The sequence below is a fragment of the Onychostruthus taczanowskii genome, unplaced genomic scaffold (genome assembly GCF_017590055.1).
Source record: "Onychostruthus taczanowskii isolate IOZ18803 unplaced genomic scaffold, ASM1759005v1 scaffold15, whole genome shotgun sequence".
NCBI lineage: Eukaryota > Metazoa > Chordata > Aves > Passeriformes > Passeridae > Onychostruthus > Onychostruthus taczanowskii.
Window position 1 is genome coordinate 13,713,948 of NW_024498685.1, and position 21,624 is coordinate 13,735,571.

Sequence of the window (21,624 nt, forward strand, 5' to 3'; positions counted from 1 at the left end):
TAAGGGTGCTCTGCACTGGGCCAAACATGAGGCAGTGCCAAATTAGATGCTAAACATGGATGCATTAAAACCTTGTATAACTCATATCAGCAGGGTTTTCTTTAATTTTTGTTACCTGAGACATTTAAGGTTTTATTTCCCTAGATATTTAACACATCCCAGGGCAGCAGTTAGCTGCTGATGACCTTTGCTTGTTTGCTCTATTCAAATCTTAAAACATCACCATAACACAGCAATTTTTTAAAAATGTAATTTTTTAAATTTATTGTTATTACCACAACACCCAGACCATGTCATAAACCAGGTTTCCAATATATTGACCACCTATCCTATGCAGAATAACAAATAATCCCTTTCTGAAAGGACTAATAATATCATAAAATAAATTTATGGAAAACTGAGGCCCAAAGAAGCCACAAATGCTGTCTACAGTTTATGACACTCTGGCAGAAACCATGTGAGAATCCCTAGATGAAATCTGGAATCACTTGGAGTCGAATGCAAAATTCTCTATTTTCAGTGAAACAGGACAGAATAAACAGAGCCCTTTGCTCAGACAGCTCAGACCTGGCATTTCATGTTTTCTCATTTCTAGTCCTTGTCCTTTTGCACCAAACATATTTTTCCCGTGCCTTATGTTTATAAACTGATACTTTTACAATGTAAGTAGGATACAACTATGTGTAATTCTATTCATCTCTGTCCAAGTGTTCATTACTTAAAGCAAAACGAATCTCACAAGGATATATCCAATATTTACACTGCAATGATTTTTTTCCCAACATGTCCTTCTGTGAAATGCTATTTCACTGCTTCTTGTGCTTTATCCTGCATTTCTATTGGTTCATTTAATAAGACTGGCTTTTCAGATTTCAGTTTCTTCTTTAAAATGAGGAGAACAAGTGTGCTTGGGATGTAGGACACTCCACGTAACACTGCTGGCAGGCCAAGGTAGTGCCACCTGAAATAAATAATGAGCTCCATTAAATATATGCATTTGTAAAAAAAGGGTAAAACTATTCAGCATTGTTTTGTGAAGGTTACACAGCCACTCTAAAGCTTGTGCCTTGATGCTTTTGGGTCTTACAGAAGATGAGAATGTGAGAACAGAGAATATGAAAAGGTAAAATGGCCTTTTACATCTCCCAGTTTCAGGCAGATGATTTGGTCAGTGAAGTCAGGCACCTGGGACTCCTATGGCTTTATCCATAGGGAAAAGAGAGAGTCCTGAAAGGGCTCACACAACCTGGTTAAAATTTGTAAGTATTCATAAGAATATTATTCAGACCAACCTCAACAAAGTATTACAAAGAATTAGTATGAGGTCACAAGTTCAACAAGATTTTTCTTTTAAAACGGCACATTGATCCTTGAAGGACTACAAAAACATGAAGTGCAGTATTCTGGGCCAATTTCCAACTTAAGTAACTGTATCTTCTCCATAAAATTCTTCTTTTTTAATTTCAAGTACTGTTCCAACCATTTCCTGTTCAAAGATATTGCAGTCACCCATTGAACCTTTTTCCCATGTATGCTAACTGCTTTTCAGTATTTTTATCACAATTCAGGGTTTTCAGAGCTTGTTCTCATGAGAGGTTATTAGTGAATATTATGGCACCAGAACATTGCTGTTCAAAGGTTTTCCCAATGTCTGTGTCAAAGGTTGCACTTTGCAAATAAAGCCAATGCCAAAGAAAATTGTATCATATCTCTAACACAGGAGCAGTTTGTCTGCTAGGGAGACAAAGTGCATAAAATTACATCTCTATGCATGCAATAACAGAGTGAGAAGGAGAAATTAAACTAAAGCAGAAAACATACCTGTACGTGACAACATCATACATCCTACATGCTCCTTCCCCACCACAAGTCATAGTACCCCACTTCAAGCAAGTGGTGTCTATCAGGGCTCCAAAATAAATGGGAGATGGAATTCCAGCTAAAAAGAACATGAGCAAAGCTTTTGTGAAGGGCAATTTCTTTCTGGTTATCAGACCCAGCACAGAGCCTGTGCTGTTTGTCACCTGCTCCCTCTGTACTGTCCTCTTGCAGCAGGAGCCTCGTTCTCTGTTTATCTTGTGCTCCTTCTCCTTCCTTACCCACCTACCCTCAAAAAAATCTGCAAAGATTTTCCTCCCTGCTGCCTGTTAAACAACACCCACGTGCAGCATCAAGGACTGTGTTTCCTCCTCAGAACTCAAGGTTTTCTCTCATCAGTGAGAGGCAATGCTGCCCTCAATAAACATAAACAACAAGCAAGAGTGAAGGAATGCAAAATGGCTTTCCAAGAGCAGCAGATGTAGTCCTGTGTCCTGGTTTTTTCAGTCCAGTTAATTTTGTTCTCAGCAGCTGGTACAGTGCTGTGGTTTGGATTTAATATCAGAATAATGTTGATTTAGTTGCTGCTAAGGAGTGCAGACATCAAGGAGCTCTCTGTGTCTCATGCTCTGCTTGTGAGGAGCTGCACAGGAAAGCAGGGCTGAGCATGGCCAGGACAGCTGCCACAAAGTGGGCAAAGGGAAATTCCACCACCTGCAGTGTCATGCTTAGCACACTGAGTGGAGAGAAGTGGCAGGGATGCACCAACAGCTGCTGGGGAGTGGGATGGATGTTGGTCAACAGATCACAAACAATTTTATTCTGCATCACTTTTCTTTCTTTTGTTTTATTCACCTCTCTAGTTTTCCTATTGTTATTATATTTTACTTTCTTTCATTGCTAAACTATCCTTTACTTAAGCTGCATGCTCTGCTTTCCCAGCTCTCCTCCCTATTCCATGTGGGAGGAGAATAAGTGGATGCGTAGCACTTAGATCCTGACTGGGGTTAAACCAAGATACCAGCCAAGATACCCAGTATAAAAAAAATGCAAACTGCAAGCAGTTCTACTTTGCCATGCTCTGAGAGCTGTAAAAAAAATCCTAAATGCTTCCTGACCAAAGGCACTCCATAGAAGCAAGGACTCCTGTGCCATGCCCACAGCCCTGATGGGATCCTTCTCTAGGGTCTGTTCTTCTGAAGTGTGTAAGATATTTTCTTACCAAATACTCTTGAAGCCAGCCCATGGATACCCACTCCAAATGACTTCTCTTCAGGCTTTAGAGACCTGTAATGACAATGTAATGACTGTAATGATAATTGCATTGTAAACTTATTCGTAGAGGTGACATCAATAACAGATGTTTAACCCTTTTTGAAATCAAGTTCTTCATCACATTAGGCCCAAACCATTCTAATAATGATCTCATTGTGCTTATTAGGGGTTGTTTGTTGAAAAGTTCCTTACCTAGGACTGCCAAATCACAAAAGGAAAAGCTGCTGTCAGGGTAAGGTACTGAGGCCAACACAAAGTGCAGGGTAGTTGTGCCTTAATCAACATCCTGTGGTTGATAAACTCTCAGGTATCACACACCACCCAATATCCCAGAGCCCAGACTCCTGCATTCATCCAGAACAAAGCTGACAGCCAGAAGCTACATCAGAATACAAAGGTGACATGACACTAAACCTTAACAGCACAGAAATGGCATCAGATTCTTCTGCTCTTCCTCCTTCCAAGTGCAAACTAAACACCTTTTAATTCCCTGGAGAATTAAAACCTAAGAATAAAAACTCTGGTAGATTTCTTAAGACAAGGAAATTTTGCTGTACCTTATTAAGACCATGTATCCAGGCATGGCTGCTAAGGAAAAAATGAAGCTGCAGACTAATGTCAAGATTAAAAAATAATGGAGCATCTTGTCACAGCTTTCGTGTCCATCACACTGGCCCAGAGTTGCAGAGATGTTTTGAGATGAAAACCCTGAGGCTGCAACACAGGTGCAGTTTTCAAATACCTATCAAAAGAGTATTTTAATCACACAGATTGCCCAGACTCCCACTCCGAGTGGCAAACCCATCTCATTGTGTCCTGCACTCAAGCCTGTTAGTCATGAGCAGCAATGCACTGTGGCTTCTCTCCCACTCTGCCAGGCACAGGTCCAGCCAACCCCTGTATTTGGAGATAAAAGTTCTATAATACCTGGTTACCTGTTTAAATCTACAGGGTAAAAGAGATTATTAAGTTCATGCTACAGACTTTCATTTTGGCTGAAATGTTCTTGGCCACTCAGGTTTCCAATTGGCAACACCTTCAGATTAATTTCTCACTCCTTGTTAAGCATTTATGATTCCTTAGTTCTTAGTATAGAAGAATTCTTCTTCATTATATTTTTTTTTAATTTAAGCTTAAACTGATTTTCATATGCAGTTTGAAATTAATTTTTTCAAATCGTTCACCTTATATATTCAATTAAATGTACATGCATGGATATTCCCCACCCTACATTGGCATCAATATTTGCCACTTACTATATTTCATAGTTACAGCACAATAAAATGTATGCTTTACCAAACTTCTTCCACTTCCTCTTGAGGATTTACACCCAGCAAGACAAGGTGACACATAAGTGATTCCATTGCTCCCACAAACAGGGTCCCATATTTTAAGTGGGCAGTCACAATCCATGTTGCAGCCAGCCAGCAGAGTATTTTCTGCATATGAAACTTGCTCTATTCTGAAACACATTCAGAAGATGAATAAATATTTCAGTAATGAGAGACCCACAGTAACCCTCTGTAATTAAGATTCTATTCTAGCTCAAGTGTTGAATCAGGACCCAACCTGAAGTCATGCCTTTCTATAGGACACTAAATTGTATTATATTACATTAATATCATAAATTAGGTATGAATATCCCACAGCATTTTTCTCATCTAGGGCCTGTACGCTCTTGATTGTCCCTAAGGGTTTTATCTTCACCTCCATGTCCATTTTACAGACACACAGCACAGCCTGGCCTAGTGGAAGTGTTGGAGGTTGGAAATAAAGGCTCTTTAAGATCCCTTCCAACCCAAACCATTCTATGGTTCCCAACGATCAATGGCAGGCTTCAGCTCAAGAAACTGCAGATAAAATATCCTCTGATAACTTGATAGGAGTCAAATTTGAGTAAACCACTGTAAGAACAAGAAGGGGATTTTTTTCCTGTCTTATTCTGAAACTGCACTCACTCATAAATCACGTGACTGATTTGAGCAACAATTTTTATTTTCACCTGCAGTTACATGACTCCACTAATTGTATTAGCAAAAAAATTCCTATGGACATGCAATTGCATGAGTCTTGACATGGATATCTTTTTTAATACCCTTTTGTTGTTTGAAAACAGGGATAACAGACCTACTGTCTAATGCAAGCAAAAAGCCTTGAGAATTTATAACAGGGAAGTGAAATGGAGCTCCTGGCTGATTCCTGACAAGGAAAATCATCCTGGTGTCTTAAGACTGAAATCCTCCTGAGTCCCAAAAAACATACCCTTGATAGGAAACTGTTAGACCAGCAACTGGTGAAGTATCACAGACAGTCCAATAGGCAGCAAAGTAGAGAAGGTATTCCAGTAAAGATACCCAAAATGCTATGTTCGCAGCCTGATAGATATTTATCTTGAATTTCTTCATGAATAAGCCGCCAGAAAAATACCCAACGCATAGAACTGGCAAGTTGTAAACACCTATTTAAACAAGTGAAACTTCCATGTTAAAATAAAGGAGACCATCAAAGCTACTCTACTACAGGGCAGCTAGAGAAGTAGCTACTACAGCTGCTGTAAGGGAAGGTTGTGTTTGGCAAAGAGTGCCTGGGGCTGAATAATGAAACTACAATCAGAAATGGGTCTCTGCTAATTTGCTTTCACAGCCAAAACCTCTGCCAAAGTCAACAGCAGGTGAGAACTGCTTGGGGAGTGAGCTAGAGAGTAGGGCTAAAATTATCAATTGGAAAATGGCAATTGAGAGTTGCACTCTAGGTCCAACTCAAAAAAAAAAAAGAAAAAAAAAAAAAAAGATAAAAAAGAGATATGGTTTCAATCCAGCCTCTGCAGCTGACTGAGAAACTCAACAGAAAGATCCGTGCACATCTCAATTAAGTGCACATCTTAATTAAGACACATCTCAATGCACTCTAAGCATGACAGAATGGAGGAAGAGGCTTTCAGTTTTGAGATGAGATTACTGAATGTGCTCTCACACTAATTTGATGATTGATGCTTAAAAGAAGCAATTTCTGACTGAAAGAAACCTTGGAAGTGGTTTTACACAAACATCACATGGCTTGGTTTTGTATCAGTTGAATTTTCTGAGCCAATTCAAAAGATGGGAATTAGATTATAAAATTGTGCACAAAAAAATTAGACATTTAGCAGAAAATGCACTGACATTTAGAAATGCTTTGTGATGTGATATCCCTCACCTGTAGAAGCATTTAACCTTAGTATGCATATATAAATACACATGAACATATGCATATATGTGAAAATATAGATAATTTGAATAGAGATAGAACAGTAATTGCTTGAACAAAGCAAAATGCAAACTTACCAATTAAAAAGATGGCATCTGATGCAGATTTCCCAAACTGCTGTTCCAGATACTTGGGCATGAAGGATACCATGCCATCAAAGGCACTGAACTGCAACACAGTTATGCATATAAATAACATGTACACAGGGTTGTGAAACAGAGCCTTGAGGAAAGGGATGAAATCTGCAATGAAACAATGCCTTGGATTAGTGTGATGCTGTATGAAAAGAATGTGGCTGTGGGGGAAAGGGGGGACAGAAAGATCCTGGACTGGGTCAGGATAAACCTTGTGCTTTGCCAGACTCCACAGCCCAAAGATTCCTTGCTTAGCCCAGGGTCTCCTCTGCCCAAAGATACCCTCACACACACACATGCACACCAGTGCAGCTGTTCCTTATCCTACCTGAATTTTGACCCCCATGTTTTGCATCTTTCAAAATTTGCAACTCCTTTTTCTTCTATGATTTTTTCATGGTTTATAAATGGAGTTATGAACAGTGGCATTACTTGTTTCCCTAATCCTTCTCTGGTGTTTCTCAGTTCTGCAGTTGTTGTTCAGCTCTCTTCTCTCTGATAAGCATTTGTCCAAATTTTTTACACCCAAAATGCCTTCCCATTTTCTAGTTCCTTATTCCTTTGGACTTTACAGTGTTTGAGCAGTGTGATTGTGGTCTCTGCAGTTGTAAGTATGGAGCAGCACATTTATCCTAGCACACACCAGCAGCATTTACTAGGCTGATCATGCTCTTACAAATTCCTGCTATGGTTATTATTTTTCTCATGACTGATAATGATGCTGAATTATGCCCTTTCTTAATACTGAGGAGATGTGTAATACCAGCAGTAGCAGCAGCTAGTGCCCCATCTTCCCTCCCTTTTCTCTCATTTCATGCCCCCAGAGCACTCAGCAAAACCCCTGTCCTGCAGCTGGCATGCCAAGGGGGCAAATGCACTCCAGAGCTGTGCCAGCCGGGACCTGGACTCTGATTTTGGGGTTTGCTGCTGGGGCAGAAGAGCCCTGAAGAGAGCTACGAGCACAGCCATTCCCACCACCCTCTCAAAATCTGCATCAGCCAGTTTTCAGCCAAGTAAGCATCTGAGAAACTGATTTGCACAAGTCTTTCCTCTGAGTAATGCCCATTAAGTCAGGATTTGAACCATAAAAAAAAAAAGCCCCACAATTCCCCTTTGTCTAATGTTCTCTGTTAATCAATGTGCTGAGCTATTGTCAAGAAACTCTGCAGATAAATTTAAGCATCTACAAAACAATGACTGGGCCTCACTGAAAGTGGGCACCACTTAGGATGGGTGTATATCTTCCAGAGCTAGGCAAGTACCTTATTAAAGTAGATCTGTATGCAAATCTTTCAAGAATTAGTCGAATATTAGAAACACTGTAAATAAGCTGCATTATTTACAGATGCAGTGACATTTTTAATCAGAGCTTCTTAAGGAAATTTTATTGCTATTAAATTAATTTTATTTTAGGTTATTTTTAACTATCAAAAAATCAAGTTTTGACTTGAAATCCCTTAAAAAGTTGTCTGAATGTGTCCTGTGAGTGCTTGAACAGGGGTTGGACCAGGTGACTTCCACAAGTCCCTTGCAACCACAACTACTCTGTGGAATGAAAAGCTTCTCCATTCAGGATATTCAGGGACAGTGAACATTCCCACCACCACAGGCAGGGAATGACCATGAAAACAAGCTCTGAAGGGATCCTGGAGCACTTACCCTGTGGAATGAAAAGCTTCTACATTCAGGATATTCAGGATATTCCCACCACCACAGGCAGGGAATGACCATGAAAACAAGCTCTGAAGGGATCCTGGAGCACTGAGGACCACACCTGAGCTGGGAGAAAAGCATTTTATTCACGGATTCATTTAGGGCTACGTGACAGCAGAAAGAGACCCTCTGTTTATCTAAATGAAGCTGCAATATCAGCCAAGACCTAAGGAATCACTCTGGCTGAGGTGAATCTGCAGGAACCAGCTGGAAAAGCACAGAGAGGGAGCTCCTCTTGGAATTTACTTGCTGAAAATTTCTGAGGTGCTGTCAGAGGGCCCTGAGCAGGACAGGCTGCTCTGAAGATCATAGCCTTTGACATAGTTTATTCACTTACATTTCCAACCAGGAAATGTAGGAAGGATGTTTCCTTCAAATAAGGAAGGAAAAAAAAATCCTCCTACAGATACATAGATTTGAAAGAGCACGGATGTGAAAGTGCCAGGTGAATAAATGTGAGTGGAACACATTTTTGTTCAACAGCAATTAAATGTTTATGAGACACTTAAGCACCAGTCAATTCCCTTTCAGGGCTTTCAGCTGGACTCAAGAAATGCACAAGATTTCTGTTGGGGTTCTGCTTTTCTGCACAGTGAATGTGGGGTACAAGCAACACCTGCACCTCATCCCCAGCTCACTGAGTTGTAATATTCCTACCCAGCTTTCAGCCCTCTCATGGGGTGAAAAGATCTGCATACACCTGAATTGCAGGAGGGGAGAAGGAAGGATCCAGATCCCAGATCTATGAAATCAGCTTTTTTCCAATCTAAATTCCTGCACAAATCCCTTGAACTGCAGAGACATCAGAACAGAGCAGGCACTGCACGTCTTGGACCCACCTTTCATTACAAAGCACACAGAGCTCACACCTGAGGACTAAAATGAGAGGGAAATAAAATGCAATACAGCTTGCCTTTAGCAATTTCATACATGGTCTGCTTGGTTTCGTTCTTATCATTTTCCTGCAATGGTGTTGCACTTTTTTCACCTGTCTCCTCAGGTTCATTGGCTTCACCTTCCTTCACGAGGGACTGGGGCAAAAACCAGAACGGTATTGCCACGAGGAGGTTGAGCAGTGCACAGATCAAAATGCCCAGCCACCATGCTCCAACCCAGCGGGCATCAGTGGCTGTGATGGTTATCTCATCTAGGATAAAACACAAAAACAGACCTCTTGAGCTCTGCAGAAACATTCTCTGCTGTCATTCTGTGCTTTCCCAGTCATCTCTGACATAAAAGCCTTTTAATGGTTCTTAAAATGAGGCTCATGAGGGAGCACATTCTCCAGTTTTCTAATGTTGCTCATTTTCTGGCAATTTTCAGTGGCTTGTATTAAGTTAATTCTAGTCCTTTCCTGTGTTATGCCAGATGACGCAATTTTTCATCAAATAATTCGTAAGCAGAATTGATTTGTGTACCTATGAACTGAATATTATATACAGATCTTCTAAAATAAACACCAATGAACTCAGGTGGGATTAACTCGTTTCAGCAAGGAAACATCTTTTAGCTCTGAAAAACACACAAACTATAAAAAATAAGGTTTTGTATGTTCACTCATTACCTGCATCTACTGATCCAATGTCAACAAACAGCTCTGCACAGAATGAAGCCAACAACAAACCAAGGAAGGGGCCAATTACAGTTGCTGTATGCAGACATGCTAGAGTAGGAAAAGGAGAAAACGTTCTGAATTAGAACCCAGTCACAATTATCTTCTTGGAATTGTTACATGTGGCCAGGACAGCTCTACTGGAAAAGCATTGGCACTTAAAAATGGCCTCATTCCAACAAGTTTCTCTCTGGTTAAATTGCAAGTTTGGCAATTTTATTATTTTGATAAAGCAATAATTAATATTTTCTGCCTTCCTTTATTGGGCTGAAGGGCATCACAATAATCCTTTATTTTGCTTTTGTTTGTGTGTGTGTGTGTGTTTGGAGAGGGGGAATTATGACAACAGGGTGGATTAACCCAGGTAGAAAGGTGAATTCTCTGCTTTGGCAAAATCCTCCAAGTAGGAAATGCCTAAAGGCATGATGGGGGTTTCACCCATCCCTCGCACGATGTTTCCAACCATCACAAAAACCCACAGCAGGGACCCAGGCTCTTTTTCACATTCTGTGCAGAAAACAAAAAGTCAGGATGAATGGTTTAGTCCCAACTATTCGTGAAAATCTAGAGACAAAGAATTGACCAATAGCTTAAGCTTTGGTGGGTAGGCCTGTCCTATAAAAAGAAAAGATGAATAACTGGTCACAACACAGTTTTAACTTCCTTTCTCTCCTTGAACTGGGATTTCTTCATCTCATAGTCTGCTTCAGATTCCACTGCTCTCTCCCACTTTGTCCTGATGAGATTTCTCAGTGCAAATTCATTAACCAATAAAAACCAGCTTTGTTAGCAGCAGTTGCTGCCTTTCTGGGTGTCTGACCATAGATGAAGCCCAGATCTCCTGATTTAATGTCAATTTGCTGTCACCAAACACAGGTGAAGCAGTCCATGTGCAGATGTGGTCACATTCAGTCCAGCCTTCCCTTCACACAGGAAATGGACTCATACATATGAATATCATGCCTTGCTTATCCATAAACCAATGAAGAAACAATGATGATCTATGGGATCTCTGTGCCTCTTGAGTGGCTGTACATAATTTGGATGAAAATTGTTTAATAAACAATCACCTTACCCAAGTATATCCATAGGCATGAAGATCTATGTGCATACTGAGTGGTTGCATATCATTTAGATGAAAATTATTTACCTTTCTATACCTTTATTTTTGCATTTCTAAAATGGGAAAGATTTCAGAAAGTATCTGAAACCTTCAAGTGAAAGGTCAATGCCAGGTGCTGTTAGATGCACAGGGTTCACTTCCTTTTGCAAAGATGCAAAAATTAACATCTTAACTGACATGCAGCCTTGGAAAGCTTGGCAGCTGCATCCATCACTAAATGGAGACCCAGAAAACCCCAGCAGAAGGAATGGTTTGATGTCCCCACACCCAGGAATTACAGCAGTGGGATCCAGCTCCAGCACACCCTGATGGAACTCATCAAAGCTCAGCAAGGAGCTCTGGGGCTCAGGTCACCTCACTGCTACCCTCCAGCAACCACCAAAGTTTCCAGCAGTCAGAGGCCCACCCAAGAGGCAATCTGATGCATCCCAAGGTACAGAGATGAGTGTCTGTCCTGGGGTGGCTTTATGATGCTGCTGTCCCCACTGTCTGCTCTCCTGCCCCTTACAGCAAGCTCTGCAGGAGCTCTGTGGTCTCCTCTGGGAGTCTGAAGGGATGGTTCAGATGGATGCTTCCCTTTGGAGCAGCCAAAGCCCAGGAGATTAATCCCACCCTCAGCAGGAGAATCTTCTGTGTGCTCATTGAATGGTTTCCTCTGAGCCCTTTGACTTCCCAGTATTTCCTCTACACATTGCTAGTGCACATCCATGTTTCAGTCTCACAGATGAGTTTTTGCCTAGTTTAAACTATTTTCTCTAAAGGGAAGAACAAGATCTATTTTACATTGTTCTAGCTCTATTTCTCATTTATTTCCCACACAGTACAAAAAAACCCCATCCTTATGCCTCTTACCCATTGCTGAAATGTGCTTCCCACCTCCTCATATGATCATAGAATTTCAAGTTAAAAAGAGGAATAATTGTGAGAACAACCTGGTGTTATACTATCCCAAAGTGGACTGCCAGGGATGTTAATTGAACTGCCTGGATAATGTGAAAACTGCATGAAAGAAATGTTTTAGCTCTGGAGTCACAGAGGCCAGGAAATTTCCTGACCTCTAGTTTCTAGGCCTTCAAAAAGCAGTGATCAAAAGCAGAACCCTGAAGTGATTGCTAATAAAAAAAAAATCCATTTATTTAGACACTATAGACACAGAAAAAAGACATTAACAGACATAGTAAAAGTCATACCTGCTGATGGTTCCTCTGTAGGCAAAGAGGACAAATTTCCCACACAGTACAAAAAAACCCCATCCTTATGCCTCTTACCCATTGCTGAAATGTGCTTCCCACCTCCTCATATGATCATAGAATTTCAAGTTAAAAAGAGGAATAATTGTGAGAACAACCTGGTGTTATACTATCCCAAAGTGGACTGCCAGGGATGTTAATTGAACTGCCTGGATAATGTCAAAACTGCATGAAAGAAATGTTTTAGCTCTGGAGTCACAGAGGCCAGGAAATTTCCTGACCTCTAGTTTGTAGGCCTTCAAAAAGCACTGATCAAAAGCAGAACCCTGAAGTGGTTGCTAATAAAAACAAAAATCCGTTTATTTAGACACTATAGACACAGAAAAAAGACATTAACAGACATAGTAAAAGTCATACCTGCTGATGGTTCCTCTGTAGGCAAAGAGGACAAATTTTGATTAACAAGGCATAGAGGCATCACTGAAACGTTTTCCCATTGTGAAATGCTGCTTTCAATGTGATATCTGTTGGAAAAAAAGGAACATTTGTCTGTGCTGGAGTAATGGAGCTACCTATCAGAGTGTGCAGCTGGAGGAAGAAGGGAATCCATGGCAAAAGTCAACAGAGAGTGCTGCCAAGGCTGCCAGAGCCATTCCACACTGGACACAACAGGACTGAAGGATCAAAAAATTCCTTGCTATTAAAGCCTACACAAGCTTACATTATTATTTTTTAAGCCAAACAAAAAGTAATTTCAAAGGAGTTGAAGGATCGTTATGGTCAGTACAAAATGGTCAGTATTAAATTTGCTTTTAGCTATTCTTTTAGTCAGAACAGGTAAATGACATCTCTGCACTGTTGACATAAGAAATCAATCTGGCACTGAAAATAGCTTGAGAAACATCTATTTCTTATCCTCTGGGAGGTCCCTTTCTCTGAATAAATTCCTGGGAGTGTGGAGAAGACAGAGTCCCAATTTTCACTCTGCATTGTTCGGGTTAAAAAATATTTACATAACACTGTCATTTTGTTGTGCCAGTTTGTGGTGATTGATAATACCCAATTTCATTCTTGCCAGCACAGTGCCCAGATGTGATCTCTCATCCAGGTTCCAGATCGTTAAAAATCACCATTTCTATTGTCCATCCAAGCAGATAAGAGCTAAAAGTGACAGTGTCACAGCTGTTACTCGGGAGAGCCCATGCAAGGTGGGAGCAAAATGATGCAAAAAACCCCCAAAAAAACCAAAAGGGGAGCAAAGGCAGGTGCCCAGCAGAGGGGTGACTCTCCTCAGGAGGTGGTGACTGACTTCTGGAGCCACCTCAGGAGCAAAGCCAAAGAAACTGCAGTGATCATACTGCAGCCATGCTCTGCAATGTCCCTCCCCATCAGCAGCACCCTCAGTGCAGGGATGAAAGGGTTAATGCCAGCCAGGATCACAGAAGCTGCTGCCAGTGAAGCAAAGCACTCACCTCCCAAAGAGAAAATGAGGAAGTGATATCAAAAGGCATCCAAAGGACAGAACTGTGCAGCCCAAAGCAATTATTCTGGGTCTGTGAAGCTTTGCTCCAAAGTAACTCACAAATGCTATCAGCAGCAAGTTACCTGCAAAGAGAACCTGGGTCACCACCTGCAAACCAAGGCATCCCATAATCCTTGCAAACCTGAGCATGTCTTGTGAGCTCAGCTTCTGTTTCTGGTTTTTTTTTGTCTTTAAATTGTCACTAGACAGGGAACTGCCTACGTGGTGCAGCTGTTCCCTGCTGTGCATGGTCTTTTTTTGGAAGAGTTACATCGCGTGAAAAGGACATGAGGATAAAAGGCAGGATGGAAAAGAGATCACAGTGAGAGAGATTTTTGAGTGCACCTTTGGAGAGGAGAAATTTCCCACTACTTGGCATAGAGATCAGGCCCAGGGACTGCAGAATAATATAGTAATACTGTTAGGAATATTTTCCTTTATTTATGCTTTATTTGGTAATGTGTAGGGAAATACAGAAGTGTATATCCTAGTGTTTTTGTAGTGGAAATAATAAACACAAGAGGACCATCATACAAAAAAAAAGGAATAATAATTTAATATTAATTTTATTCATTGCTTAATAATATAAAACCACAGGTTTTTATACCTAATACCATTTAAAAACAAAAAGGTACTAAAAATCTTCATTTTCCTCTCCTCCACTTTCACTTAGAAGCAGTTGATTTTCTCCATTTATTGCTATGCAGCTAAGAAAAGAATCAAGCTTCATGTTATGAATCAGGCCCCATAAAAATAGCAATTTAATAATTTTACACCTACTAATTTTAGGATCTTTTTGTCAGAAGAACAAAATCATGTCTCTGAGTGATGAGCGTCATGCTCTGAAAGAAAATAATGCCTTTTTTATGTATAATTTCTAAACAGCCCCTGTGCTGAATCAGGGGCTTGAATAACACTTAAAGATGTACATTTAAGTTTCTCATTGGACAATAAAACTCACTGGCAGGCAAGGTAAGGGGCACTACAAGTAGAACTGGAAATTTTCTTTGCAAGGACAATTGCACAGGTATGAAACCTTAAAATATTATTGAGTTCAGGTAAGGATTCACAGTCCACTCCAAGCAAGTTTAATTAAAGGAACTGCAAAATGCTAAATATGACCTTAAATTCAAACAAAGTTTACATAGCTGGGTTTGTTTTGTTTTCTTCAGAAAGATTCTATACACATCTCATAAACCAGATCTATTTTGTTACTTGCTCTGTCGTATCTTATGATAGTGCAGAAATTAGCTGAACCAGTTTTTAAATCCAAATTTGCCCATTCAAGTGGTCCCATTCATTTCCAAGACATTTCCATGGTTACATATCAGCTCAAAAGAATGACAGAGTTGGCCACTGTTGTCACACAGAGCAATTGAGAGCAGGTGAGAGTCACTAACACATGCTCAGACCACATATTACATTTTCAAAGAATCAGAAGTGTCAAAAAGAGAGATTACCAATTTCAAAGCTTCCATTAATGATGCCCACTAAAGAAGCTGGGATATTGAATTGTTTCTCTATCTGAGTGTACATGCTGTTCATGTAAGCACCAGACATCGTTTTCCCAAGGAAGGCAAGTGACAGTGCCAGCAGAAATACCTAGGAAGGGAAGGGAAGAATGCATGAACCATTCAAAATTACATATTTATGAATATTCCTCGGTTATTTCCTCCAGTTAAAAAGGTGAGCAGTTTCATCTATTCTTTTCTAGAGTTATGGCTTCACTAAACAAACAATAAAAATAAATTTTAAAAACCGCACAAATAAAACACACACACACACACAAAATCAAACAAAAAAACCACCAAAATCAAACAAACTTTGTTCTTCATCTTCTCTAATTGACCAAGACTGCCTTCAGAAAACCCAAGTCCCCTTTACCCAGCCAAGGCAGCAGTGCCTGCTGCAAGGTTGCCACCTGCAGGACCTTGACCCCTGCTCACCCCAAGGACAAACTGCATGCAGAACTGAGATCCTTTCCTTTGGCAGGATTACTCCATCCAGGATCTGCTCTTCCATCTCAGCAGAGACCACAGAACAAGTAATTTCAACCAAAAGGAGTAAATATCATGTCCTTTTTACTAGGCAATTATAGCAACTGACAGCTACAAAGTTAATGAGTGCAGCAGTATTCAAATCCTTTTAACTTCAGACTTCTTTATAAACAGCATTTATGAAATGAAATCAATATTATTTTTAAATACATCTGCTGCAAAAGCTAAAAAGGAAAAGATATGCATTTGGGTTTTTAATTACTATTTTTTAAAAAGATTTTCTAGCATTTCTTGACAACTTGAATTACTATCCAAGATCAACAGCCAGTTTTTACTGCCACATCCCCATCAGTAAAGCTCATTTCACAGCTTTAAGGAAGGGTAAATGTGTTAGGCTGAGGGGATTACACAAAGTCAGTGGTGGAGTTTCAGAGCAGCAATCAATCAATCACCTCCAACACATCACAGAGTGGAAAGTTCAGGCGGAACAAAAACCAGCACAGCTGTTTACAAACTTTTGTAAGGGCATTAAGGGTAAAAAAGACCAGCTTATCCATTCATTTAACCTAGGCTGTAACTTCTACCAAAATACTGTAAATGCAAGTAATTACAGATGTGTGTTCCTCCAAAATTGCTAAAATATTGCAGTACCTTCAGCTTGGAAATGCAGCAGAATTTGTCCTCTGCACGTGGCTTCTCAGGCTCCTTCATGTTGCCTTTTTTAATTGACACTGGTGTCTCTTTCTGAGTCTGTCAGCCATCCCATTACAGTGTTGAAAAAAGATGAGAGAAAAGAACAAAAGGTTTTGTCCCATGTTTGTAAAAATATGATATTCCTTCTAAGAGATTCGACGTTTTTGCATTTTCCTTCAATAATTGCAAACTGGATTGCAACAAAACCTACCAGCTGATGGATTTTATTCTAAATGAAGTAACTTGGTTAGAGAAGAGACATGAATCTCTTGGCATTAAAATTACAGGAAAACAAAATAAAACCAAAACCACCAAACTCAAGCCCTAAATGGACACAGAACTGACTCCATTCTCCTTCCCCTCCCAAGATTTTCGGTATATTCCTCTTTATTCATCTGCCTACTTTTGCTTATCTCCATCTCAGCCTGATGATTAGAGTGTCTCACAGTGCTAAGCTACCTGCCTTGTTGAAATTTTATATTCCAAAAATGTGTTCAAAGAAAGAGCAGAATATTCCAGGGACTTGGCTATACTGTAAAACCCCACACATCTGAAGGTATGCACAGTGAATCAGGTTTTTATTCCATTCATTCCAAGGGCTCCCACAGAGACTCCATGAAACAAAGTTATGCAATGCATTTCCCTGGGACCTGATGGGGTAAGCTGCAGAAAACCAGGGCAAGCCAGAGCCCTACCTGATAGGCAGGATGGACACAGGTGAATTTCCTCTTTTTTTGTCTGGGGAACACTTCCCAAGGGATCCTGCAGCACCTCTCTGCTCTGTGCTTTCCACCTCATGGGTCCAGGAATGGGGAGCAGCTTGACCAGCCCAGCAAGGACTCAGCTGCCTTTCAAATTCTTCACCTCTGCACCCTCCTGGCCAGGCTCTCCAAACATTAATTTCTACAACAATGTTAATCCTCTCAAATGTGTTTCCTAACTGACTCGATTCCTAGCAAGTCCACAGGCATTAACTCCTTCTCTAGCTACCTTCTCACTTGCAGTTTTTAAAAGCATAATGCATCATTACAGCATTCCTGGAAATACTTTACAATTAACTGCAGGTGGTCAGCACTCAGACAATTATCTGTGATAGATACAGAGATTTTTATCTCTGCTTTGCTCACAGATACTTCTACAAACTGTGTTCAATCACAGTGCTAGTACAGTTTTTTGGGGTTTTTTTCAATTTTAAATAAAATTTATACCCCAGGGAATCATTTATGCCTTATCTAAATACTGCTTTTCTCTAAAGCCCACCAGCAATACCAAAATATGACACCAGTGCCCTATATCTGTCTTCTTCTAGGAGCTGCCAAAGGGATTCTTTCCCTTTCTGTACCAGTCCCTGAACTTCACTGTCACACACAGGGAACATCACCTGGCTAATTGCAGGTTTTCTCTCCTGGTGCTACAAGATACCAGACAGAACCTGTTACCTGACTTGGGGAATCAGACACATCACACTGCTGCTGTGCAATTACAGCAGTCAAAACAGCATTGTTTGCCTTTAATTATTCACACCTTCCCTCAGAGCATCAATTATGATCCAGGGAGAAGAGCATTTCAACCAACTTTTTACTGGGAAGATTATTAAGAGTATTAACTGAATAACAAAGTAGACAGAATCATTATTCCCAGCTCTGTTTCTGAAATTGCTTTCCCCAGCTTTATAATATTTTGTGGTCACACTTCATCAAATGTTACTGACACCAACACAGGCTAAATTACCAGAAAGACACAGGTGCATAACTCACTCAGCTCAGGTGCACTCACACCACTCTTTAAGTCCAGGTTAGAATTTAAATTACCATTTCTGTGCCTCAAGATGAACCAAGTGTGCTCCCACTCCCTTCTCCCATCTACCTGCTCTCCACTGTACATTCCTCTTGTCTTCCTTGTTTACACTCTTGTGCTCTTCAGACTCATCTGCAAACCTATTTAGCTCATTAAACTGGCCAAAATATAGCTCTATTAAAACACAGTTATGTTAGAATGGGTATGCAAAAGTTTGCCCTCGGGTTCTGACTGACCCAGCAGCTGTCATGTGAATCCCACTCAAAAACCTGCAATGCTCACTGGAATTTCAGGGAACAGGGCAGTAAAATTCCTCCCTCCACTCCTGCACTGAGCTGTTGGCATATTTCTGGCAGGCTGGGAAGCTGGCAGTGCCCCAGAGCTGTCTCTCCCAGTCATCTCCACCCTCTGAGTAAATCTCCAGGGGCAGACAGAAGGACAGACAGGTGACAGAAGACAGCACTGTGCACATGCACAGAGATTTCTCACAGTGGGGGCAGCTCGAAGCAGCTGGAGGACACACAGCACCCAGGGAAACCTGGGCTGGACAAGGCTGGCTTAAAACCAAAGCTGATCCTTCCTGTGTGGACTAAAACAGGCTGGTTTGGTGCAGCTGACAGCAGCAGGCAGGCAAGCACTGAGACATCCCTTTGGACCCACTTGTGCCACAAACCCATCACATTAAATCACATTTCACTGATGCCTCAGGTTGTAGCTTTTCTATTTTTCACATTCTGAGCTGCTTCAGTGCGCAGTTCTGAGCTTCACATGAGGGGATGGTGAGCTCTGTGCACAGAGCAGGGAGACAAAACAATTTCTGCTCCAGCTGGGCACCAAGGACAAATGATCCAAATCTCAGCCCAGGAGCACAAACCCCGTGGGCTGCAGAGAGAAAAACAAGCAGGATGGGAGTGCAGGGGCTGAGCTGGAATTGGACACTGAACTGCAATGGGCACATGGAGCAGAGCTGATCCCAGGGAGAGACCCCGGGAGCGCTCGTGCATTTTGGGACCATTTGGGTTCATCTTGGGGGCAGCCCTGGCTGGGCTCTGGTGCTGCCCAAGGTGCATCCATGGAGGAGATCCTTTGAATCAATCCCTGCTTTATTCTGGAACTCTGCCCAGCCTCTGCTCCAGGGCAGCCTTCCCAAGGCATCATCACTCTAGCTAGCTAATAAAAAGGAAAAAAGCACCCAAATATCTGTATTTAAAGTTGATGATGCAATGTTTTGCAAGCTGCCTTGCCTAAGTCCCAAGAGGATATGCTACTTTCAAAGTACAATTCATCTTCCATTTAGCTCAGCTTAGTCATACAGACAAACTGCCACATCTTTATTTTGTTTACAGGGTTAAAAATCACAAAACATAACGATTCAGAAAGCAATTATGGTGGCAGAATTTTTAACTAATTTATTTTTCTGGTTGCAAAAAGCTTTTTGAAATCTTGTTTTACTAGGTACAGTTCAAACTGTTACTCAAATGCAATTACACTGATGTTAGACTGAGACAACGGAAAATGTCCTCATGGTAAAACAATTAGGTACTTACAGTTTTGAAAAGGTTTCTGCAAGAAATCACTGATATGGGACACTTGAACTTTGACTTTAAATCTACATTGTTGAAAATTAACCAAGTATGGGGCAATTTGTGTATTTGCCAAATTGTTTCAGCTGTGCATTTTGGAGTGCTCAGATGTGACAGACATGGACTGAATTCTCAGAAGGAAAATTAAGTCCATCTCTTTCTCTTCCCTGAAAAAAAAAAAAAAAAGGAAAATAAAAGGCCAAGGGCTACATCTGTGTCAGATTTCTGAGGTGCTGACACTCCTGTCCACTGAAGACATCCAGAGAGCACCCACAAGCAAGAGAGGAACTTTAGGAGTCACCTAAGTGTGTAAATGTACAGGTTGGGTGGATTTTAGGAAAGGGTGGCACAGGGTCAGAAGAGGGGAATGAGATTAGGTTACTGATTACTGGACGTTGCAAAATCAGAGAGCAAATTGACCAAGCACAAATAGTTCTGGTTAACTCGACAAGAAGAGATCATTTGACTTCAGTTATGTCCATGAGACATCTCATCTAAGGATCAGTAGATACACCTTCACACCCTCAGTGAAAAATGCAGAGTACAATTCCTTATTGGTCCTAAACTCAACGGTATATGTCATTCTTACAAGGACAACACAGAATTTGCTTCTCAGGGTTGTGTCCTGACCCCAAAATTTCACTGCAAACTTCAACCTTTGATCAGACCAGCAGGTCTGAGCATAGGAGCCTCACAGCAAAGACTCTCCCTCAACATTTTCACTCCTTTCACCCGCTCACAGGGGTCCCAGCATCTGCATAAATAGAAAAAAAAAACCTGCTCAAGATATTTTGGGAGCCTACTTTCTCAAAACAAATAGAAGGAGGATGCAAAATAAGGAAAGATGAAGTAATTTAACTGATTCTCCATCAATCAAAAATGCATTTATATCAGCAGAGTTTATACCAAACTAATCAAAGGTCTCATTGTAGTGACTAGTGGAGAGACTCAGAGGTAAGAACTGGATCTATCAAACCAGGTAGAAAAGCATTTAATAAAAGAAGTAGTGTGATGTTTACCCCTGTATAAGCAGAAACACAGGCAGGCACAAAACTCCCTGCCCAGTTTGAGCCTGAATTCAGATTTACTTTGACCATCCAGTAAGAGTTCCTTCCCTTTCACCTCAATGGAACTCATGTCAGCTGCAGGCTAAATAACAATTCAGATCTGTCTTCTGTCCTCAGCTCTGCCATCCACTCTACTCATCCCTTTCAACTCATCATAGCCTCAATTTTTTCCCATGTAACACAATAAAAATAATAAAAACAAAATAAAAATAAAAACAATAAACAGACTTTTCTAAAAAGCATTCAGACCCACACCTTGGAGATAATACTGCATAGGTGCAAAACATTATTGCTGTCTGGCTTCATAACCAGTTATTTGTTTAAACCAGTGATACTGTCATAACAATTTCTGCCTTAAGAAAGCAGTTTAGCACATTGATTTGACACTTGTGTGGGTTTGGGGGCTTTGCTTTTGTTTTGGCAAAGCATATTCCTGCCTTCTAGCCTTGCAGCAAAATTAATGAGGACATAAAATTCATTATTCTTCATAAAATTTGCTGCAAGTGTGGAAGATATTCTGTTGTACAAACCTCTGGTTTTAAGTGTTAGGGAACATAAATATTTCAATTGTCCAAACAGCTTTTCAGAACGTTGAACACCTAATTATACACTTTTGGGCAGTAGTTCCTAGCTGAAGTACAAAGGGATTTGTTGTGTGGTCAGGTCATCAGCTGAGAGGCAAATTGTCTCGGGAACACACTCCAAAGGAACAAACTGCAGGCTGACTGGCAGTTCAAAGCTTCAGAGTCTCCCTGGAGCCTTTTCCTCTGGAAAAATGACATTACCTGTGATTCATCCATCAGGGGTTTATGTAACCTGATGGCATTTCACTTCACTACCCGTCAATCCACGAG

General features: G+C 40.8%; 1 protein-coding gene across 1 annotated transcript; it reads right to left on the minus strand.

Annotated features, from left to right (window-relative positions):
- Nucleotides 1-801: 801 nt before the first annotated feature.
- On the minus strand, nucleotides 802-19,715 carry LOC121332796 (solute carrier organic anion transporter family member 1A2-like). The gene is made up of 15 exons (XM_041398605.1): nucleotides 19,668-19,715; nucleotides 16,282-16,380; nucleotides 15,094-15,235; nucleotides 13,584-13,716; nucleotides 12,529-12,635; nucleotides 10,159-10,305; nucleotides 9,751-9,849; nucleotides 9,100-9,333; nucleotides 6,417-6,581; nucleotides 5,356-5,551; nucleotides 4,390-4,555; nucleotides 3,651-3,835; nucleotides 3,041-3,105; nucleotides 1,822-1,939; nucleotides 802-961 (listed from the first exon to the last, which is right to left on the minus strand). Exons 2-15 carry the CDS (start codon nucleotides 16,339-16,341, stop codon nucleotides 802-804), a joined length of 1,977 nt encoding a protein of 658 aa, XP_041254539.1. The 5' UTR covers nucleotides 16,342-16,380; nucleotides 19,668-19,715.
- Between the last annotated feature and the right edge of the window lie 1,909 nt (nucleotides 19,716-21,624).

Bases quoted from the DNA above. Each gene is read 5' to 3' on its own strand.
- LOC121332796 (XM_041398605.1), bottom strand. From the start codon at position 16,341: ATGAAGGAGCCTGAGAAGCCACGTGCAGAGGACAAATTCTGCTGCATT. The intron at 13,717-15,093 runs GTAATCTCTCTT...TTCTCTTTGCAG, and splicing joins TAATGGAAGCTTTGAAATTG to GTAACTTGCTGCTGATAGCA. The intron at 4,556-5,355 runs GTATGTTTTTTG...AATGTGTTTCAG, and splicing joins CTAACAGTTTCCTATCAAGG to AATAGAGCAAGTTTCATATG.